Consider the following 24,481-nt stretch of genomic DNA (forward strand, 5'->3'; position numbering starts at 1 on the left):
CTGTCAGGTCCGTGGGCTCCCCTGACTTGGAAGACTAGTTTTTCAGTAGTTAAAAAGCAAACAATGTTGAACATGCAGGAATTTCAACTCTTCCAAAGAGTAAGCAGCTTTATGCTGAATGTGGAAAACCTACTTAGTACCAGACGTTCCCCTACCCATCTTCATACCTGTCAGATCCAAGGAGCCTGAAAATTCTTGTGTTATCTGAAATTTCCTGTGTTACCTGTTTGGTTAAAAAAAATTTTTTTTTAATTCCTCAAATTAAAGATACAAAATCTTTTTAAAATTCTTCCTTTCCTTTTGTGACAGAATCTTGCTCAGGCTAGACCTGAACTTCTGATCCTTTTGACTCAGTCCACTGAGTACTAAGATCACATGCATGTAGCACTGACCTGACTCAGTCCACTGAGTACTAAGATCACATGCATGTAGCACCGACCTGACTCAGTCCACTGAGTACTAAGATCACATGCATGTAGATCAACCTGACTCAGCCGACTGAGTACTAAGATTACATGCATATAGCACTTTGTAGACCAGGATGGCCTCGAACTCAGAGATCCACCTGCCTCTGCATCCTGAGTGCTGGGATTAAAGGTGTGTACCACCATGCCTGGCTTTCATTATGATTCATAACAGTTGTAACATCGCAGTGTCACCACCACATGAGGAGCTGTATAAAGGTCACAGTGTGAGGAGGGGGTGAGAGCCGCTGCTCTAGTCTCACAGCGTGTGCTACTGCTCTCACCACTGGATTGAACACAGTGGGCATAAACAGGCTCACAGGGTCCCTTAGGAACTTTCTAGTACTGAAAGAATTGCTTGAAATAAACTCTGTATCTTCTATTTTTTTTTTTTAAGGACCCTGGTCTCACCATGTTGCCTGGGCTGGACCTGAACTCTTGAGCTCAAATGATCCTCATGCCTGAGCCTCCTTAACGCTAACAGAATAGGCACAAGTCAACACGCCTGCCTCCTGACTACTTAATGAGCACGCTTCAGACAAGATCACTTACCTCATTAGACCTAAAACTTCTACCTTGCATCCCGTGTTTCCAGAAAGCCAGCACACTGTCTTGTAGACAAACTAGCAGACAAGAACAGCTGTTAGCAGGACAAAAGCACAGCGACAAGCACCCGTCACCCCTGCCCATCCGCACAGCTCAGATGGGTACTCTCAGTTCTGTGTACTGATATGGCATCTTTACCTCTGAATTTATAACATTTAATATATACAATGCATTCATCTTTTTGGTATGGGAAACTCACTGGAAATATGCATTAGAAAATTGGTTTCATAAAGTAATTAAAAAAGAAATAGTATAGCACACAGAAAAGTACAGACAACAGCAGAGAAGCATATGCACACTCCTTCAATGATCAAATCTAAATATTCTACTATATTTGCCTTTGCGTCGGCCACAGATAAACACAGCTGGATCTCATCAACTCAACCCTGCTCTCACTCTGGCCTGCTTTCCTCTCTTGGACAGGACTGTAATGACTTTTACATTTGCCGTTCTCAGGCGTGTTTACGTGAATGAATCCCATACTGTCAACGTAAACGTTTATGTTGAAGTTTCCAAATATTAGAATGAACAATTATTTCTACTTCTCTTTATTATAAATGATGACACAGCAGCCATCTTGTACATATTTCTAAAAATGTATACAATATTTTCTAAGGCATGGGATAAAAGCAGAAATAGTGGGACACAGGCAGAGAGGAGGCGAATTGCAGTTGTGCATTTACATCCTATACAGCGTAATTCTGAGGAAGAAGCCTGATTGTTTCCTGCAGAAAATGAATGGTGCTGGCATCATTTTCCCACTTACACAGCACTCCAGGTTTCCATTTACATGTGGCCCTACTCTGGTCCTTCTCTTTGTCCCATTTTTCTTTCTGTTTATACCTGTGTTGACTAACAACCATGTGTTCTTGGCCTTACTCTTTGCCAATGTATGTACATGAAAAAACTTCATTGGTAAAATACATAAAACCCATCAAATGCAAAGCTCAAAGCCTGTGCATGTTAAATACTAATTATCCACCTAGCATCCTGCTTCATGATCATTGCTTTTACGTCCTCAGGACTTTAAAATACTGATACTGCTTGAAATCCCTTCAGAGAATGCAACAACCAGGAGAAAATGGCAGTGACTTTTGTTTGTTTGTTTGTTTTGAGACACGGTCTCTTGCTAGGTTTCTGAGGCTGGACTAGAACTTGCCATGTAGACAAGGCTGGCCATGAACTTACAATCTTCCTGTCTGAGCCTCCTGAGTTCTGGGCCAATAGGGATGTATCACTAGTTCTGGCTAAAGGAACTGTCATATTCCAAAATTCCCTGAGCAGTAGGCAGCAATGGCAAAAACACAGCAGGCTACCAAGGGTCAAATTTTAAGGTACTTATAGGGAAGCCATGGATTCTGGAGGTAATGTAAACTGAGAAACGCCACATCTGTAAGGAAGTTAACTTATTGACAGTGTATGTGACCACTACACACACACAGGAAAGTATAAGAAGGAGATTCACAGCGGCCTCATATTTATTATATCCAAATTAGAAAGTCCTTAATGGTACATATTTATAATGACAGTAGCTATCATATAAATAATTTTAAACAGTTCATGATACAAAGAAATAAAAAAACGACTCACCTATGGATTCTATCTGGAAATCGAAGGTGAGTTCTGATGATAATTTCCTGCTGGATTTCAATCTTCCTTGGAGATTCACTATTTTTATACAACCTAGAGAAAAAAAAAACGGAAGTCACTCAAAAGTAAGAGGGGAGAAATCTTTTCAGCAGACACAAACAGAAACTTACAATCCAAGCACACGAGGATGGTGTCTCTCTCCAGCTGGGTTACATGAGTGACGTTTGTCTGCGGGGTATCTACAACACAAATACAGCTGGATGAAGTTACAGAAAACTAGAATAGTTACAATATGTTTTTTCATAAACAAAGAGCTGATTGAGGCCGGTTGCATTTTGAATGGATGGGCATCTCACGCCGAGCACAGTGGAACAGCTGCACTGGTGCACGTGAGTTCTGATACCATCAAGGACACCAGGCACGGCAGAGCGGGCCCCTATCAGTGTTACTGCTAACGAGAGCGGTGTTTATAAGTACATTTGAAACAAGTTACGACTCTGGCCAATTTCTGATCTTAAACTCAGACTATCTGGGATGTGCTTTGAGCATTACCATATGCAAGTGTCTAGCTCATATAGTCAGTGTGTATTAAATAAAAGAACCAGGGAGCTAAACAACTTACCTTTTAACTATAAATAAGCTAAAATATCGAAGCATCTTCAGAAGTTCACACTGTGCCTGTGGGGTGTGTATACGGTGTGTGGGGACTAGAGGTCAACTTTGGGTGGTTTTTAAAATCATCCTTTCATTCTTTTGAGCAGGGTCTCTCAGTGAACCTGAGCTTGCTGGCCAACAAGCCCCTGGGACCCTCCTGACTCTGTCCCCCAGCACAAAGTCAAAGATGCATAACACATGGGTGCTGGGGATGTAGACCTAGGTCCTCATGCTCGCACGGTAGCGCTGCGCCCACCGGGCATCTCCCAGGCCCTGGGTTATCTCAGCGCTGTGCCCACCGGGCATCTCCCAGGCCCTGGGTTATCTCAGCGCTGCGCCCACCGAGCATCTCCCAGGCCCTGGGTTATCTCAGCGCTGCGCCCACCGGGCATCTCCCAGGCCCTGGGTTATCTCAGCGCTGCGCCCACCGGGCATCTCCCAGGCCCTGGGTTATCTCAGCGCTGCGCCCACCGGGCATCTCCCAGGCCCTGGGTTATCTCAGCGCTGCGCCCACCGGGCATCTCCCAGGCCCTGGGTTATCTCAGCGCTGCGCCCACCGGGCATCTCCCAGGCCCTGGGTTATCTCAGCGCTGCGCCCACCGGGCATCTCCCAGGCCCTGGGTTATCTCAGCGCTGCGCCCACCGGGCATCTCCCAGGCCCTGGGTTATCTCAGCGCTGCGCCCACCGAGCATCTCCCAGGCCCTGGGTTATCTCAGCGCTGCGCCCACCGGGCATCTCCCAGGCCCTGGGTTATCTCAGCGCTGTGCGCACCGGGCATCTCCCAGGCCCTGGGTTATCTCAGCGCTGCGCCCACCGGGCATCTCCCAGGCCCTGGGTTATCTCAGCGCTGCGCCCACCGGGCATCTCCCAGGCCCTGGGTTATCTCAGCGCTGCGCCCACCGGGCATCTCCCAGGCCCTGGGTTATCTCAGCGCTGCGCCCACCGGGCATCTCCCAGGCCCTGGGTTATCTCAGCGCTGCGCCCACCGGGCATCTCCCAGGCCCTGGGTTATCTCAGCGCTGCGCCCACCGGGCATCTCCCAGGCCCTGGGTTATCTCAGCGCTGCGCCCACCGAGCATCTCCCAGGCCCTGGGTTATCTCAGCGCTGCGCCCACCGAGCATCTGCCAGGCCCTGGGTTATCTCAGCGCTGCGCCCACCGGGCATCTCCCAGGCCCTGGGTTATCTCAGCGCTGCGCCCACCGGGCATCTCCCAGGCCCTGGGTTATCTCAGCGCTGCGCCCACCGAGCATCTGCCAGGCCCTGGGTTATCTCAGCGCTGCGCCCACCGGGCATCTCCCAGGCCCTGGGTTATCTCAGCGCTGCGCCCACCGGGCATCTCCCAGGCCCTGGGTTATCTCAGCGCTGCGCCCACCGGGCATCTCCCAGGCCCTGGGTTATCTCAGCGCTGCGCCCACCGGGCATCTCCCAGGCCCTGGGTTATCTCAGCGCTGCGCCCACCGGGCATCTCCCAGGCCCTGGGTTATCTCAGCGCTGCGCCCACCGAGCATCTCCCAGGCCCTGGGTTATCTCAGCGCTGCGCCCACCGAGCATCTGCCAGGCCCTGGGTTATCTCAGCGCTGCGCCCACCGGGCATCTCCCAGGCCCTGGGTTATCTCAGCGCTGCGCCCACCGGGCATCTCCCAGGCCCTGGGTTATCTCAGCGCTGCGCCCACCGAGCATCTGCCAGGCCCTGGGTTATCTCAGCGCTGCGCCCACCGGGCATCTCCCAGGCCCTGGGTTATCTCAGCGCTGCGCCCACCGAGCATCTCCCAGGCCCTGGGTTATCTCAGCGCTGCGCCCACCGGGCATCTCTCAGGCCCTGGGTTATCTCTAGGACACATTGCTGCCTGGCTAAGACTCTCAAGATTTCCTGAACTCAGAGAGACAGTTTGTGTATCTATGGAAATCCTTCAGATAAACCAAGCGAAGTTTAATGAGGCCTTTCATTTATCAATTAAAGTGTATTTAAAATTACAATACTTCAGAGAACTAAGACATTATTAAAATAAACTGACATCAAAATATTTTTTATCCAGCAATCCTTTCCTGTTAAATAAGACAAAACTGGAAAGCAGGTGTGTCCCAGTTGTCTCACAGGGAAGACAGTGGTAACGTAAGAGACTTTGGGAAGATCAAGGAGCTAGCCACATCTTCCTTCAACAAAGTATCCATGAAGAAACCTGTTTCAAGTTCAGTGCGCTGTTTAACACCTTGGGCTTCAACTGTATTGTGAATGCATTTGTCATCTTTTATGCCCCAGTATAAAAGTTTGAGCATGCATGAGTACGTGCATTCACAGGTGAGTACATACATGTGTGGATGTGTGTTTGGCCTTAAGCTTCCAACAATGTCCTTGCTTCAGCCTGCTGAGTGTGAGCTATCGGCCCTTTGCTTACTCTTCTTGTATTAATGGCTTCCCAAACTCCCAACAAACTCCTGCTTAGCAGATCTTGCCAGAAAACTGTTTCTTTCACATTTCCCCTTTGAAGTGTCCATTCTCTACTGCATAGCAAAACATCCCATAGTGTTTGTATGTGTGTATTGTTTGGGGAGAGGGTCTCATGTAGTCCAGGCTGGCCTCGAACTCACTATGTAGCTGAGATTGGTCTTGAACTCCTGATCTTCCTGCCTCCACCTCCGAAGTGCTGGGATTACAGGTGTGTACCACCACACTTGGCTCTACAGTATTTTTAAAGAGAAAAAAGTGAAAGGGGCTTTCCTTATCAGCTTATAAACTGAAGACATTGAAAGCTCACACTCTTTAAGTGTGAGAGTTCCACCTCATTTATTTACACAAACTAATATTTTATGTCTATTATTTTGCTACAGTACAATTCAAACTGTAATCAAATTTCTATAAAACAATTATTTGGATCTAATATTTGCTAAGGTAATTAGGGTAGTTGCCATAAAGGAAGTGTCTGTTCAGCAACTTGGCAATAAACATTTGAGAAAATAAATTATATAAAAATTATTTTCAAATATTCCCACAAATATTTCAGAAATAGTCATTATATATATAATATAATATATAATACATCTTAACCTTTAAACCACTTAACAGTTTCATTCAAGATACTGAGTACAAGCGTATGAATTATAAGAGACACCTGTACTCAAGGAAGTCTAATAGCTTCTCGTAGCTTCCCTTTGAAGGCGTTGTTTCTATCAGCCTGACAGTCTGTGAACATGAATTGATAAAAAATGACTTTATTGTTTATGTGTATGGGTGTTTTGCCTGCGTGTATGCCTGCCTAGTACCTGAGGAGGCCTGCAGAGGGCGTAAGAGCCCCTGGAACTGAAGTTACAGAGAGCCCCCATGTGGGTGCTTGGAATAGAACTTAGGTCTTCTGAATAAGCTCTTAGCCACTGTGTGATCTCTCAAGTTCGCATACACTCTTAAAGCACGGTGGCCTTCTTTCCAACATCACCAGCGCTGACTGTGGGCTTACCAAAGGACGCACTCTGGTGTAAGCTCACATTTGGGAAGCACCGGCCTGCACTGACTGCGCAAAGACCACTGTGTCAACACACTTACTAAAGCGGCGAAGTGTGACTGAAATGGTGAAATAACTGATGATTATGAGCAGGGGCAACTGGAGTTTAAGAAGATTAAAAAAAATAATCTATACCATTTAGAAATTATATTTAAACACTTGAAGATATGAATGTTATAAAATGCCTTTGTTAATTTTTTTTTTTTAAAGGTCTTTGTGAAGTAGTTCAGGCTAGAGTCACATCTTTCTGACTCAGCCTCCTAAGTGCTAGGATTCTCCGTATCCACAACCACTCCTGGCTCCTGGCAGCGGTACATGGTTCCTTCATTAATATGCATTTCAGAAAGGCTCAATCTTTATATGAACAGTAGCACCAAACAACTGAATTCTGTAAAACTCTAAAAATAATTGTGAAAAGAGATGGAAAGTACTATCAAAATATTGATAATATTTGCTCATGTATTAAACTGTTATTTGTTTTTTGTGAACCATGGTTCAGTTTGTCATATTAATACTGCTTTTTCTAAGTAAAATTACTAGAAATGTGTGTGATTTCTTTATTTTGAGGGGAGGGAGGGAGAGTGCTTGGGACTGAACTCCTGACACGTGTGTGTGTGTGTGTGCGTGCGTGCTTGCTTAAGATTTTATTTTTAACTATGCAATATGTGTTGGGGTTTATATACACGAATGCAGGTTCCCTTGGAGGCCAGAAAGAAGGTGCCAGATCCCTTAGAGCTGGAGTTACAAATAGTTGTGAGCTGCCTAACATGAGTGCTGGGAACCAAACTTGGGTCCTCTGCACGGGCGGTGTGTGCTCTTATGGCTGCGCCATGTCTGCAACCCTGAGACACAGGCTTTGTATGTGCTGTGCACTAAGTATGTACTCTATCTACCACCCAGCTACACCGCAACCTACAGCATGAAAAAAGCTTCTTCATACATATGTGGCTTTCAAGATAATGAGCTACCTAAAGCATGTGACTTTAAGTAATACATTCCGCAAAAAGCAGAAGAGCACACTGGTATCTCCTCATTTTATGGCAAGGCAGTTCTGGTCTGGATCTGAAATGTCTTCAATAGGCTTATGTCTTAAGCCTTATTTTACATTTTTAAGATGTATTTACTTGTGTGTGCACGTGAGTTACAGTATGGACAATGGCAGGAGGCAGTGCTCTGCCATGTGGGCCCCGGGACAGAACTCTGGTTATCACGCTGGGCAGCAAGCACCTTTACCATGAGCCGGCTGGCTGGCCCCACATGTTGCATTCTTGCTCCTGGATGGCTGATGGTGCTATTCTGCAAAGCTGTGGGACCATAGGAAGGAGGAGACTCGCTGAAGGAAGGTCAGCAGTGGGGGCAGCGCTGTGAAGGGAGCGGCTCAGCTGCGTGTCTTGCTGTTTCTGGTCCCACACGATCTCAGTGGGGGCTCATCACACACTCCCAATGCCAGCAACTGCTCTGCCCCACAGGACCTTCCCTGCCATGTAGCTGAAACCTTCTCAAACCATGAGCCAAAATAAATGTCTAAGTTTTTCCTGTTATGTATTTTGGTAAATAATATATAAATAACAAATACATATAACAAATTCACACACCAAATTCACCTGCACACTTAAAGAGTGTATATACTTTCTATATAGTGTGTTTTATAATCAAATTGTTTTAAATGTGTTGAACACACTAACTATACTTTACAGCATGTTGTCTCTTCTTCCGGTTACTAATGTACTTATTTAAGACTGGCTTTGTAGGCTGTCTGCTTGTTGGGAAACACAGAACACTTACTGCGTTTAACACAACCATAAGCATGGGCTTTAATAATTACATAACAATCACAAACCTGACTCTGTAAACCACGACGAGGTAGAATTTGGATTGACCGTCTCAAATCGAACCACCTGGTTGAAGTCTCGCCCTCTACTGACCCCAACGCAGACCAGAGGGTACTCCTGCTCAGGGACCACCAGCATCTCAAACATCTGGAGCGGACATGGCATTGGAAATTCTATGTTCTGGAGAGAGAGACAAACACGCTGAGCAGAGGAACCAAGGTCACATCACCAGCTGGGAGCTCTCTGCTCTCAAGACTGCTTCTTGCTCCAGGAACTCAGAGCATGCAGATAAATAGAAGTACAAAGTATCTTTATTGTTACATTAAGATTACACAAACTTTGGATATTAGTGCTGGGAAGGAATCTCACTAGCCTTCTCTCTTGAGAGTGGAAAATGAAGTTGAGGAGCTGAGTGACCAGCCCTGTCTGTCACCCAGCTTCTGTGGCAGCCTCCTGTCCCAGCTCAGTCCTTCAGTTACCCTCATCTGCTTCTTTACCAGAGGAGCAGACATGGAGGAAAGCCAGCAAACACAGGTCAGCACGAGATGTGCCTCTTTTATGTATGAACAAAAATGCCCTAAGAGAAAGCTGGCCTCCTATCTCAAGTGATTTCATTAACACATTAACTTTGACACAATGCCACTCTTTAATCATATACAACTTTAAATTAAATTTTTTTATGCATTAAAAAAAAGAAATGCCTTCCCCGTGTGGAGAACTGAAAATAAAAAACACTAACTTCATTAGTAACCAGGGACAAAACAAACAAGATATCCCCTATCGACTAGAACGGCTGAACTAAGGAGAGTGCCACGAGAGGATGAGAGCGAGCAATGGACGACGGGGACAGACCCAGGACAGCCACACCGGCTGAACACACTGCCCGCCAGTGCTGAGCACGCGCATTCCTCCTGACGCAACACTAAACACCCCGAGGAAACGGACAGAACAAGGGAGGGCATTCACAGGAGGCTACGCCAAAGTACTCATGGCAGACTGTTTAGAAGAACTCAAGAAACATCCAACTTGCTGTCAGCAGCCCAGGGATAAAACACAGCTCACAGAAAACAGAAAACCAAGAGTGAGGTAGACGGGCAGCCTGTAGCCAGACTGCTGAATACAAGGGTGCACGTGAGAACACTGGCTTGACTGGACCAGTCTTTCTGATGCCACTTCTTAGTGTTATGACATCATCAGCGCTGACACTTAGGGACACACACGCAAAGTGGAAAGATGAAAAAAAACCAAAAAACAAAACCTGGCCAAACTGGTCTTACACATACTCTAAGTTCATTCTTTCACGGTTGTGTTTTGTTGCTCTTACAAATAAATGAGTTGTGTTTGACTGCCTTTTCCGAATGGTTATTGCTAGCACTTAACAAAGCAGTTGAATAGGATTTGTTTTTTAAGCTGGCAACTCATCCTGCCAAAGCAAATAGGTAAAATGGGCTTGCCATAATGACTAGTTTGAAGACACAAAGGCCTTGGTGACTGGAAGGCACAGTTTTACGCACATCTGTTCACCCATCATCACCCTGTGGGCTCCTTCCCAGGGATCACTGGAGTGTTAACACCTCCCACCACACACACATCCCTAGCGCAGCAGCTCTCTAGAAACTCACCCTTTACTTGGGACACAGGTTTTGAATAAAACCTTTTATTTCTTCCCTTCCACATGATCTTACTAAGTTTCTCAAACTTCCTTCAAACTCTCCATGCAGCCAAGGCTAGCACTCAGACTTCCTTCAAACTCTAATATAGCCAAGGCTAGCCTTGAACTGGTGATCCTTCCACTCAGTCTCCCAAGTGTAGGAACAACATAGGCATGCATCACTATGCTTGGCCAAACCTGTCCGTTTTTAAACAAAATTTTTAAAATTTATCTTTATTTATATGATGTTTTGCATGCATATACATATGTGTACCAAATGCATGCCTGATGCTTGTAGAGGCAGAAGAGGGTGTGAGATCTAAAACTGAAATTATAAATGGTTACAGGTGCTGGGTCCTCTGGAAAAGTACCCAGTGCTCCTACCCTCCAATCCATCTCTCCAGTCCCCAAAACATTTAATTTTTAATCATATGTATGTGTGTGTCTACAGGTGCCTGGGGAGGCAGAGGTGTTGGATCCCATGGAGCTCCTAACAGCTGGGCTGTCTTCAACTTTCCATATTTATGATCAGATAATTTGAAGATTCTTTTAGATGCGGTTATATTAATACAGTAGGAAGAATGTATTTCTGGCTCTTTATTTTGTCTGAGCATGTAAGAAGGCAGCAGGCTTTGATTCCCATGCACTTGGATCCTGTAGTAATTAGTCACTAGGAGCACAGGCTCCTGACACTGTGTTCTTGGTGGCTGACGGCAGGCCCCACATCCGACTGACGCTAACAAACAGCACTGACCTTTCTTTAGGGTGCAGATAGAGTGTCGCTGAAGAGCTCTAATTTAACCTTATTTATGATTAAAAAAAAAAAAATGAGGCCTAATGACACAAACACTGTCCGAATGTCACCAAGATGAAGAAAGCATACAAAAAGCAAGAAAGCACATTTGAATGACCTAGTACACAGCCACAGTAGAGAAGCACCAAGAAAGCGAAATAAACTTCGAATCCATAACAAAATGTTTGGTGTGCAGAAGTCATGAAGCAGACACAGAAATAGAAGTGCAAGAAACGTCAGGGGAGGGGTGTGACACAGTCCTGCAGGAGAGCTAGGTGTGCAGTGACTCCCTGTCCCAGAAAGCTAGCCACCAGCTCACTAGTCGGCCAGGTCAGGCTCTCCAGTGCCATGCACTTAGAGAAGAGAAGCCACAGCAAGGTAACCTGTGGCACACCACCGCTTCTTAGAGCACACAGTCCCTCCGGCAGCTTGTGTGTGCGCGTGCACACGTGCGTGTTTCTCTACCAGGATCAGCCCCAGTGATCTTCCTAGGCCTGGGGTCTCTTTTAGTGCCGCTCTCTGGCTTCTCAGGGCTGTCTTGGAGCTAACCATGTAGCTTTCACAGACTACCACACAAAATCACCAGACTTGAGAATTAGCTGAAAACAGTTTTCTCTTAAAGAACAGCAAAGCTAACAAAGGGTTGTACTATGGATGCCATGAATGCTTACCTTAATTAACATAAACTTCTGCATTGGCTCAACCCATTCTAATAGAACGATGCTGGTCTGAAGTGCCCCGCAGAGGTACTTATGGCCCGTGTAAGGATTTCTCACTGAAAAGGCAAAAAAGTAAACATCAGTTTTCTTGGTATATAAAATCCTTACAATACTAGTTAAAAAAAATAGAGATAAAAAAAAAAAAGCAGGCTGCTAGTTTGTTATTAATCGGATAGGAGAGTGAGTAAGAAATGCTACTTCAGGAAATGAGAGGTGCCCCAGCACTGGAAGGGTCTTGCTCAGATGCACGCGTGAGAACATGATCAGGTGTCAGGTGTACAGGGGCCGAAGTGAATCTGGGAGATGTCAAATGATGTGTATGCAAACCCAGGTGGTTCACAGGCGCTTTTGACAGTAATGTAGAGAGGCTATAATGTTTGGCTTCTAAAAAGAAAGTATTTACCTATGTCCTTTAAAAAAAAATCATAGCCTTTCTATTGTCACTAGAAAACATTACAGGCACTAATCAAATTTTATAATAAAAGCTTCCAGATAATAAAATCGAATTGTCTCAAGTGTTTGAGCTTTTCTTACATTTAAAATATAGTGTAAACACATAGAAATAAAGAGTATGAAGGATAAGAGAAAAATCCACTAACTTCACATAGGTTTGAAACAGCTAAAAGGCAGAGGCAGTAAGTGGCAAGACTTCCCAGCTAAAGCCAACACAAAAGCCTGGATGGGAAATCAGGGACAAGAAAACCCTCATGTCTGTTTCCTCACACAGAGCCAAGTGGACAGGTAAGCTGCCACTCAGTGTACCAGGTCAGCGCCAGCCCCGTCCCCTGCTCTGGCCCAGGCCAGCTGCTCTGATGTCTGCCCAGCGTTCTGAGGCCCCGCCTCCTCCTTCTGTCCCTGGTTTTGTTCGTGGATGGTGAACAGGGCTCCAGCCCACAGTAGCCCTCACCCACCGCTCTGCAGCCTGCGTCCTGCTGATAGCAGCATCCAGCTTCTAAGTAAGGATTCACGCCACTGTGTTCACAGTGCCCTCTCCAGCTACTCACAGCTAATCTGAGGCACAGTGCAGGCGCTCTTCTGAGCTGGCCTGTGTTTAGCATGCTTTCCGCACGCCTGGCAATGTAGTGACAGTGTACTCACGTCCCTCTTACAACAGTGGAGAATTAAAGGACAGAAACAATTTGGGCTTTTGTTGTTGTTGTTACTTGTAAAGGTGGGGGAGCAATTTAGTGGAGAAACCACACATTACGGACTCACAGTGCACAAGCACAGCATGACTGAGTACAAGCTGCCCCACGAGCACTCACTAAGCAGAGGAGTGAGTGATAAACAACTGTTTCAGAGAGCGTGACGTGCTGATTCCCTGTGATAAAGTCACCCGCCATCTCTTATTCTCACAAGCAACAAAATATTTGCTAAGTACCTATATGTGAAGGGTGCTCTACTTGGCTTATTCTACATAGGCATAGAGAGGCCAAGAAACCTGCTTTATTTAAGGTGTGTGTGTGTGTGTGTGTGTGTGTGTGTGTGTGTGTGTGTGTGTGTGTGTGTGTGTGCACTGCCCCCTATTGAATGAGAGCCTCACAGGGTTCCCTTACACACAGCCAGGCAGGAAGGCCACAGGACGCTGGAGTCTACTTACCCACACAGCACTTCTGACACCACTTGGTTTCAGGAATTTTTGCTGATACAGCAAATTTCCTACATTTGAATGGAGAAGAAGATAAGATGCAGGCAGGCAAAGTGTACATTGCAAAAATCCCATTACTCATCAGTAGGTAAAGCATGAGCTAAAAATTAGTTCTGGCAAGTCTATATCAAAGTAAGACTATGGGAGCTGGCAAAATGGTTCAGTGGGTAAAGAAAGGTATTTACTACCAAATTTGGTGACTTGAGATTGACCTCTGCAACCCTCATGGTGAAAGGCTGTCATCTAATACCATGCATATTGTGGCAAGTGACACACACATACTGACATACATACATACATACATACATACATACATACAGTCCAACACAAAATACTTAAAAAGTTAAAGTGTATTGGATCCCTTTCTTAGGTCCCCACCAATGCCAAATTTTAAGTTGAAAACAAAACAAAACAAAACTATGGAGTATTTTTGAATTCAGAAGAATATGACCTTAGGATTTCTTTTTTAAATGTTAAACCAATAAACGACATAAAAATATACACGTAAGTCGTTGCGGCTTTCATTGGCACATTGCATCTTTCAAATTACAGAAGGCATCCAGTGAGCTGCACTAGGAACTCTGGCTTATCAGAAGGTACCAGTGACAAAAATGAAGGGAGACCAAAAGCCAGGAAAAGGTCCTTTCAACACATACGATGAGTCTAAGCTGTGTGAAAAGCTGTCTTGTTGGCTGATGCTCAGCAATAAGAACAGGTGCTGCTCTTCCAGAGGGTCTGAGTTCTAACCCCAGCACCCACACTAGTGTGGGTCACAGCTGCCTATAACTCCAGCCCCAGGGGATCTGATGCCGTCTTCTGGCCTCTGTGCATATACCCACACAGACAGACAGACAGACAGACAGACAGACAGACAGACAGACACACACACACACACACACACACACACCCCATACCTAATACCACTCTAACTTATACCAGGATTGTGAGTTCCATGCTTTCCAAATGTGCTCTCATCTGATTCAAATGAAATGGGCCACGTCAATTTTCACCTATATCTAAAAACTGCAACTTAAAAAATACATAGACATTGCCAGGCGTGGTGGCGCACGCCTTTAATCCCAGCACTCGGGAGGCAGAGGCAGGCGGATTGCTGTGAGTTCGAGGCCAGTCTGGTCTTCAAAGTGAGTCCAGGGCAGCCAAGGCTACACAGAGAAACCCTGTCTCAAAAAACAAACTACCAACCCCCTCCAAACCGCCCGCCCCCAAACATAGACACTTACATCTCTATATTTAAATGATTTATTTCTTTTTAAAGCTGTGCTATGTCTGTGTGGACATGTGAATTCAGGGCATCAGATCCCCTGGAGCTGGAGTTAGAGGTGGTTGTGAGCTGCCTGCCTGGTAGGAGCCAACCTTGGATCCTCTGCAAGAGCACGGCACGCTCTTAGCCCCACAGCCATCTCTCCAGCCCTCGACCCCTTAACAGAGGGTCTTCCGGTTCACCAGCCTTTGATTCCTCATCCTCCTGCCTTTACCTGCTAAGTGCTGGGGCTACAGGCATATGTTATGGTAACTGACTCCTAGATAATGAAGAGGAAAAAGGAAGGAAGTATCTATGGGTATTTCTAACTGTAGATAAATTATAACAAAATTCCTAAAATGGTGAGTTAGAGATAAAATCTTCCAATATGAAAACTTCCTAAAGGAGGAGGCACCATCTTACTCAACTGTGTCTCATCTTTACATGCAGACCCTTCACATACACATAAACACAGCTAAGAACGAAGACCTCTGAACCCAAGCCAAAAGGCCTCTAAGTCACAGCCTGTGTACACCATTTATATAGCAAAACACATGCTTTTAAAATATTCTTTTATGTGTGGGAGTGTTTTGCCTGCATGTATGTCTATGCATCACCAAGCGCCCAGTGCTCACAGAGGCCAGAAGACGGTGTTGGGAAGTGAACCTGGGTCCCCTGAAAGAGCTGTCAGTGCCCTTCACCACGGAGGCATCTGTATCGCCCCCAGCCTTTATTTTCCCCTCTCAACAAGAAGTCTCTTTACAGTCTGTGTGTTTTATACTCTACAGGAGCAAGTTAGGTGAGTATCCTAGATATGCATTTGGTAGTTGACTTTTGTGTCCATAAACATTTTGAATTATTAAGTTACAAAGTTGCATGGAAAGGAAGAATAGACAAACAGCAGCACAAAGTGGTAGTAAAAGGAAAAATAGGGGCAACAACTTTATTTGCAAATACAGCCATTATTATACTAACTGAAGCCCCAAATCACAATTCTGAACAATTACAAAAGTGCCCAATTAAATTTGATGTCTCCCCTAAGATAGAAAAAGCACACGTTTTTAAAGTGGTTTTCATCAGAAGGCTATCTTAAAAACCGTTTGTCAAGACTAGAGAAATAGCTCAGCTGTTCACAGCACTTCCTGCTCTTCTAGAGGACCCAGGTTCAGTTCTTAGCACCCATGTTGGGCAGTTCACACACTCCTTGTAACTCCAACTCTAGGGGATCTGATACCTCCATGGGTATGTATGTACACACATACACACACACACACACATACACACAAATGAAAAAAAAATCTTTAGAAGACATTTGTGCATAAGGGGCAGATCATAGCTCTGCTGTAAACTTAGCAGTTAACAACAGACCCTCAAGGTACCTGAAAGCTACAGGCTTTTTCCGCCTTGGCGTTACCACCAATTTTGGGAAGGGAGCCTGGCTATAGTATAGTTTGACTTAATAGACCATTTGGTCAGCAATGAAAACCACTATTATGATAAAAGCGAGAGCGCAGCATAGTTAAAAACGCCAAAAGTACAAAAGCAAAACTCCTCACCTTTCATTATCTCCCAATGCAAAAATACATTAATTCAATAAATCATTTTGATTTCCAGGATTAGAAACTGTACTTGGGAAAAATTCACTTTATGTAAGCCAACACAATAATATTAAGAGTAACAATAGTGTATGTCATGTATTGTTACATGAAAACTTAGTTTTATCTTTGCAGAGAGACAGAAACAAAAATTCAGGGAGAAAATGCTTATGTAATCAGAAAGCACAAATTACAACAATTTTAGAACAAAAATATGACAAATAAGACCTTGTTAGAATACATTACGCATGAGTTTTTAGTGAAAACTTTCTGTTCGCCCAAACCTCACCTCCTCCTGAACGTGATTGCCAGGGGCAGAAACACAGCTAGTTACCTGGGCAGGATCCTATCGGGGAGCTTGTGTGCTGGAATCGCTACAGGTAACTTCTGCATCTGTCTCGCATAATCAAAAAGCCCTGGTAAATTATGGGAATAGAGCTGAGAAGCTTTGCCTGTGAAGAAGTAAGCACCACATGAGAGCCAATAACAAGCAACAAGGGCTACTAAGATACAAAAAGTGAGACTCACCAGATATCGACAGTAAGCAGTTGTTCATCACGTACAGCCACGTACACCTGCGGGGGAAGAGCTGACAAAAAACACACAAAGTTTACAGAAGTTGAGACGCAACAGCTATGCAAAGATGTACACAGGGACTATGCAAACTGACTGTCAAGAGGCCACTTCTTCAGTATTTAAAATGCACACACACTCAATACATCAAAGGAAGCAAACCTGAGTCTGAACCCAGCATGATTAACTCGTCCCCCTGTGATGATGAGGGACCATGTAACCCCAAGGAGAATAAAAAACACTTTAAGTACCATCCATTCTTTACTTTGGTCCTGGGCTTAAACGATTAAGTCTTTCCTGTTCATTCTTCTTAAAATATACTTATCAAGTACACGCACATGTATAATGTAGAGCAAGAGACTCTGAAATTAGGTTTGTACAGGAGAAAGGCTGAGGGGCCATCATGAAGCCTTGCAAACTGCAGGGGCTGGGGCAAGCGGGAGCTGAGTGGAAACTGAGACCCCATCTGTGCATGTCGTGTGTGAGAACTGGGAACAGCTCAGAAGCGTGATGATGTGTGAGTGTTGGGGCAAAGAAAAGGGAGGCACTGTCCTTCACAGACAGAAGGCAGCTCTGACGGACGTGCTTCATCAGCACATTGGTCTGCACGGCGGCTCCAGGCCAGCAGCGTCAGCACGGCCCGGGCCTGCGTCAGAAAGGCCAGTTTCGCAGACCTCACTCACCCACCAGAGCGGCTGTGAGTGGGGAATGAACACGGGTACCTAAGCACACCTGAGGGCAGCTGTGAGAGGCACTCACGGCTGTACCCGGGTGCCCTGACGTAACTAGTTGTTTGCTGGGCTTGCTCTGGCAATTCCTACCGGTCTTTCCCAAGTGTACTGGGAGGAGGGCAGGGAATAGGAAGAGTAGAGAGATGATGCCATACATCACGGCTCTAAGGGTGTTACTGTATTAACATCAAGTCTCAACAAATGTAACAAGAGAAGGAAGAGACAAAGTAAGACCCTTATTGGTAAATGTAAATAAAAAAAGTGGAAGGCTTGCATATCACTTATTTGGGACATGCATTCATGAAATATTCTACTTCAACCAAACACTAAAAAATACAGACCCTGTGCCTATAGCTAACTATGTCTTAAATTCAGATTTCAACACGTACCTTCTACTTTATGTTTTCATTAAAAACTGTAACTGAAGTGGGAATTTACTGGCTACCCTGAGAACAGGAGGTAGAGAAAAGCAATGACTTATCATAGACTGCCTCAGCAGCAGGAGGGAGACTTTATTTAATCACTGTCGACCTGGGTACTTTTTACACAAATACAAACGTAGAATTACTTCCTTACTGTCAATCATAGGACTGTGTTTTAAAATTAGTAATACACTATATAAAAAGTCTTCATGTTTTCAACACGTGGCAATGGACTGGCATTTACATCTAGTTTGATTCAAGTGTTGAATTTCATTTTGGCTTTATTTTTAACCACATTAAAAAAATATATATATAAATATATATAAATAAAGGGAGCCTAGTGTGGCGGTGCATGCCTTTAATCCCAGCATTTGGGAAGCAGAGACAGGCAGCTCACTGTGAGTTTGAGGCTAGCCTGGTCTATAAAGCAAGTCTAGAAACCCTGTCTCAAAAAACAAAACAAAACAAAACTCTAAAGTTTTTCTAGATCATCAATGCTTCCTTTAGTAAGTTAGGTTCTGAGTAAACTAATCAATTTAATGAAATAATGTAACAGTCAAGAAGGAAAGGTTCAATATTTTGCCTAAACTGTATTTTGTTGAGGATTACGTGACTTCAGTTAACTTATTTCAGTCTTTGTATTCCTATCTGGAAGATGGAGTGTGAGGGGCTGGAGACGGTGCAGTGGTTAGGAGTGCTGGCTGCTCTTGAGGAGGACCTGGGCTTGATTCCCAGCTCCCACATGGCCCCTCATAACCATCTGCTCTTATTCCAGTTGCAGGGGATGCAACATCCTTCTCAGGTCCCTGCAGGCACCAGGCACACACATGGTGCACGTACATACAGTTTGACAATTTTAACATATTAAAAAGATTGAGGGGGCTTGGGATCACTCAGTAGTACAGCCCTTGCCTAGGATGTGCAAAGTCTTAGGAGTTTGGTCACAGCATCGCAAAACAAACAAACAAACAAACAAAAACAAACAAACAAACAAAAAACCCAAAACCAAACCAAACCAAAACAAAAAACTCCAAGAGGAACAACAAGTAGTTTGTATCTTTCAGAGGCAGTTTCTCTATGCAGCTTGGCTGTCCTGGACTCTCTTTGTAGACCAGGCTGGCCTTGAACTCACAGAGATCTATCTGCCTCTGCCTCCCCTAGTGCTGGGGATTATAGGCATGCGCCACTATGCCTGGCTCGTCTCAGATATTTTTGAAGAGAGGAAATAATTGTGTAACCACAGGCAGATAATCCTCCCCACCCCTCCCCCAAGTACTGAGGCTTCAACCCAAGGCCTTGTACATGTTAGGCAAGAGCTCTACCAGTGAAGGGTCCTGATGTTAACTTTATACAGATTTCCATTATAACATCAACTTCATTATTACCATTTTTGCATACTGTGCTAAATGACAAGAGCTTCCCTAAGTCATGTGAAAATCAAAATGCTTCCATCTATATTGTTCTATCCCACCTTTTCTTCAGTATTTTTAATTCTTAAATACATTTGCTGTCATACAATGTGTGTGCGTGTGCATGTGCATGTGATGCATGTATGTGGGCGCACATCCATGGAAGTGAGAGGACTGTTTGGTGGAGTCGGTTCTCTCCTTTCGCCTTTATGTAGGTGGGTGTCAGGGTCTGAACTCAGACGGTAAGGAGCATGGCAAGAATCCTTTTATTTATTTAAATTATTTAACATTTTTTACATGCCAGAGTATCTGCCTGCATGCATGTGTACATGCCACTTGCATGCCTGGTGCCTGGGGAGGTCAGAAGAAGGCACTGCATTCCTCGGAACCGCAATTACAGATGGTTGTAAGCCGCCATCTGTGTGTTGGGAATCAATCCCAGGCCCTCTGCAATATCAGCAAGTGCTCTTACCCTAAGCCTTGAACCTTTAAAGAATTACTTTTATTAATTAATGTGTTATGTTTTTGTGCATCATGTGTCTGCGTCTGTGTAAGTGTATGTGCATGTACGTGTATGGGCATTCGCCCGTGTGCACAGAAGCCAGAGGAGATGCTCTGGGGCTAGAGTTACAGGCATTTGCAAACTGTCTGGCTTGTTAATGCGGGCATGCAAATCTGGACTCCAGTGTTCACAACTGTGTAGCAAGTGCTCTTAACCACTAAGCCATCTCTCTAGTCCTCTGCCCAGACTTAACGCATCTGCAACCTTTCACAACAGTCTCATGGCCACTATGTCACATTTCTTTCTTTTTTTAAAAACTATTTTTTAATTTATTCTTATTTATTCAGATTACATCTGGATTGTTATCCCTTCTCTTGTCATCTTCCTGTTCCCGCCCTCCCTCCCTCCCTCTCGCACATTTCTAAAGCCCAGGCCTGACCATTGCTGGGCACGCACCGCTCGGGCTTGGCAATCCACTGCTCCTGTTCTAGACTCCATGTCACCCTGCTTCACAGCCCATGCCAATGCCTGTGCCCTCCCTTGTCTATCTATCACTTAGGGGGCCACCCACACACATCTCTTACACCTCTCACAGGAAGCGCTGACACTCGCCTCTGTGGCCTACATCCCGTGCTCATCCCTAGAGTGCTGTCCAAGTGAGTGTAAGCCTTTCAGGAACAGTGTAAGGTAGGAACCAAGCCCGTGGCTCTGGCGTCAGTATGTAGCAAATGGATGCTCCATAAGTGTTTTACAAATAAAAGAAGTGCCAAATCATAACTGAAACTTATATACAACAAGAAAAAACACAGAAGACAGCCTACCTGTTCCATTGATGTTTCATGAAGTTCATTGAGATTAAGGGTATAAATGCCCTCCTCAGCACCAAATATCAAGTACTGATCTGAAGTAACAGAGACACTTCATTAACTGGTTTCAATAAGCAAGATACTTTAAAATGGCTTTTATCATCTAAAATTGAGTAAAATGTGTTAACTCTGAAAAAGACCGATTTTTAAAAAAGATTTATTTATTTATTATGTATACAGTGCTCTGTGTGCTTGTACACCTGCAGGCCAGAAGACGGCACCAGATCTCATTATAGATGGTTGTGAGCCACCATGTGGTTGCTGGGAACTGAACTCAGAACCTCTGGAAGAACAGACAGAGCTCTTAACCTCTGAGCCATCTCTCCAGCCCAAAAAGGACTGATTTCTAAAGTTATAGTACAAAGAAGAAATTAGACACCCATAAGCAATGTTACATATAAATATTAGTCGCAGAACAGTGAGGAAACGTTTCATGAGGGAGGCTTGAAAAGTGGCCTGTGGGACTCATCACTCACCAGAGAGTGTGACTGATGGAAGAGTCTGCAGCTACTTTTTCTAAGGTGTCCTGAAGAGCAGGTTATGTGCAAAGGTCACAGCATGAAAACCAAGAACTAAGTCGGATTAAAAGTACTTTTACAGATGTGGTGGTTCGATAAGAATGGCCCCACAGGCCGTATATTTGAATGCTTTGTCACCAGGGCGTGGAACTGTTTGAAAGGGTCATGACCTTGTTAAAGGAGGCGTGTCACTGAGGAGGAGGACTATGTGGTTTCAAAAGACCCAGTTAGGCCCTGGCTCTCTCTCTCTCTCTCTCTCTCTCTCTCTCTCTCCCTATGGATTAGGATGTAGATCCTAGCTACTGCTCAAGTGTCATGCGTGCTGCCATACTTCCCACTGGGGTGAGAATGGTTTAAACCTCTGAAACTATAAGCAAGGCCTCAATTTAAGTGCTCTCTTTTATAAGAGTTGTCATGGTCATGATGTCTGTTCACAGCAGTAGAATGGTTACTAAAACAACATACTATTTTATTTATTAATTTATTTATTTTTGGCTATTACTATAAGCACCTCCATGACAAGTCTGGGTTCTGGAGCTGCGAAGGCAGAATGAAGTAGGTCCTGAGGATGTAGCTCCATGGGCAGAGTGCTGGTCAGATGGGCAAAGCACTGGGTTTGACTCAGAGCCACACAAACTGGACATGGTGGCACAGGCATGTGATCACAGCATGGGGAGGCAGAGACAAGTGGACCAGAAGGTCACGGTCATCACTGATGAGATAGGAGGTCTGAACCAAAGCATACTCACCACCCCAACCCAGGACCCAGGTATCTGCTGGGCTACTCAGTACCTTCTAGATGGTAAGGGAGACTCAGCCAGCACCCATCTAGTCAGTTTAAGATGCTAAAAGGGATACATGGCGATCTTGTCCAGGCTGAGCTGCTAAGAATAACTGAGAACACAGAGAACCCCTGACTGTGCAGCCTTTAGGATCGGTGCTGGCAGGAGACATGAGGTCACGCAGCAGTGGCTTTAAGCCAAAGAGCTCTCCCATCACTGTCTGTGGAGCAACAAATCTGAATATTTTTACAAGGATGCACACATGCACGTCTTCTTATGCACATTCATGTAAGAGTGCTCACAGATGGCTCCATGGGTATTTTACAAGGCTAAAGAGAGAGCTGATGGGATGCAGGTATGCAGAAAGAACACCAAGCCCGGACTTAGTCCTCAATTACGCTGAATATGACCCTTTACAATTTAGAGTTCCTCTAAAGTAGTCACTTGACTCTGGATATCTGAAAGCCAAGTCAGTTCAGCTGTGACTGTGAGAGTAAGCACACTGGGTCATAGCAGAAGAAGCATTTCGGCAGGAAGTGAGGGAGGCCTGACACTCCAATTGCCAGGCAACTTCAATGGGCTAACTGCTACCTCAAACTACAGTGACAGTACAGACTAATATGTTTACCTTACATTTACAGAAAACATCAAAACATCAAAGACACCCAGAAAACAAGTCAAATGAAACTCAGAGCCCCATTGAAGGACAGATCGTAACTGGGGTCCTACCTCTCGTGTCTGGGTTTATCCAGGATGTGGCACAGTGGATTTTCAAGGGACATCCATTAAAAACCTTTGAAAAACATGCTCCCATCTGGAAAAATAAGGACTCAATCAACACAAAAGTGACAAATATGATCCCTAAGGTAAAACATAATGTATAACTATTTTGTTTTAATATGGTAGACCACAAAGGGGACACTAAAATTAAGTCACCTTCAAATTTCTAGAAATAAGTGTGTCACGTCAGCCATTTATCTAACTCTTCTCTAGACATTCATAATCAACTTTTTGATAGTATTACACAGTTTCCTGGTACAACAACAATTTTGCTGGAGAAAAAAATCTCATATTTTATTTCCTTTATCATTCCACAATAAACAAATAAGTACCAATAACCAATTCTGTGTAATAAATAATTTGCCAGTTAGAATCAGAACCTCTATCACAACAACATAATATTTTTAGATAAGAAGAAAACAATAATCCCCATAAAGAGAATGTGCTTGTTTGGTTTCATGATAAATGTTATCATTGAGGTCAGGCTTGGTGGCACACACTTTTTTTTTTTTTTTTTTTTTTTTTTGGTTTTTTGAGACCGGGTTTCTCTGTGTAGCCTTGGCTGTCCTGGACTCACTTTGTAGACCAGGCTGGCCTCTAACTCAATGGCACACACTTTTAATACCAGCACCCAGGAGGCAGAGGAAGGCGGATCTCTGTGAGTTGAGGGCAGTCTGGTTTACATAGAAAGTTCTAGGAGATAGTCAGGACTACACAGACAGATCCCATCTCAAAGAAAACAAACAAAGAAACAAACAAGCAAAAACCCCAAAACCCCACAAAGTCATCATTGAACTTCGCATTGTACATTGAAAGATGCAGGGTTGATTTAAAATATGAATCTACACACTTCAAACTCAAAATATACAGCCTCTTTCAAGAAGCAATCTGAGGATAGGCATGGTGGCTCAGCAGGCAAAGGCAACTGCCTGCAAGCCTGACCTGAGTTTTATCCCCAGGTCCCATATGATGGAAGAAGACTCACTTCAGGAAGTTGTCCTGTGACTTCCATGGATGTGCTGTGACAGGAGCACACATGTTCATATGTGAAGTAAGCTTGGGCACATGCACAAACACACATATACACCTGCACACAGATGCATACACATAGATGCACACATAGAGAAAAACATGCACACATACATATAGAAACACACAAACATATACACACATACATGTATAGATATATACACATGCATGTCCACACACACAGAAAGAAACACACCCATGTACACAAACACATGGGCACACACTTGTAAAAAATTTTAATATAAGAAAAAGCTAAGCGTGATTGTGATGTGCCTGCTTGTATCAGCGCTTGAGGAGCAGCCAGACACAATCACAGATACAGTCTGAGACACTTCTCACTACATTAGGCTTAAAAAGTCAGTTGTTTGATACTGAGTACTTACATGGACTTTAGGTGTTGGAGGAAGACCATTACTGATTGGCTTCTAGAAAAGGAACACGCTGTTATAACTTTTTTGTTGCTATTTGGCAAGAAGATACTGTATTTCACACTCATTTCTTTGAATAAAATACACAACTACAATTTTACCATAAAACAAAAGCTATTTTAAATTTTC

At 44.4% G+C, this 24,481-nt stretch overlaps 1 protein-coding gene across 6 annotated transcripts in view; it reads right to left on the reverse strand.

The window, feature by feature from the left end:
- The window catches only part of MAP4K3 (mitogen-activated protein kinase kinase kinase kinase 3), a 145,374-nt gene that overhangs the window by 1,880 nt on the left and 119,013 nt on the right, over positions 1-24,481 (reverse strand). For 4 of the 6 annotated variants that reach the window (XM_084793096.1, XM_084793097.1, XM_084793100.1 and 1 more), the window contains 13 exons: positions 24,308-24,349; positions 22,845-22,929; positions 20,771-20,850; positions 16,841-16,901; positions 16,647-16,764; positions 13,409-13,467; positions 11,761-11,864; positions 8,654-8,825; positions 5,906-5,995; positions 2,831-2,899; positions 2,661-2,753; positions 1,017-1,087; positions 168-223 (listed from right to left, as the gene is read on the reverse strand). In XM_084793096.1, the coding sequence (XP_084649222.1) occupies positions 168-223; positions 1,017-1,087; positions 2,661-2,753; positions 2,831-2,899; positions 5,906-5,995; positions 8,654-8,825; positions 11,761-11,864; positions 13,409-13,467; positions 16,647-16,764; positions 16,841-16,901; positions 20,771-20,850; positions 22,845-22,929; positions 24,308-24,349 (1,100 nt within the window). The remainder of the gene's footprint in view (positions 1-167; positions 224-1,016; positions 1,088-2,660; positions 2,754-2,830; positions 2,900-5,905; positions 5,996-8,653; positions 8,826-11,760; positions 11,865-13,408; positions 13,468-16,646; positions 16,765-16,840; positions 16,902-20,770; positions 20,851-22,844; positions 22,930-24,307; positions 24,350-24,481) is intronic. The other 2 variants (XM_084793098.1, XM_084793099.1) reach the window with 1 other exon arrangement.

This window comes from Acomys minous, assembly GCF_964271855.1.
Source record: "Acomys minous genome assembly, chromosome: 8".
NCBI classification, from domain to species: Eukaryota; Metazoa; Chordata; class Mammalia; order Rodentia; family Muridae; genus Acomys; species Acomys minous.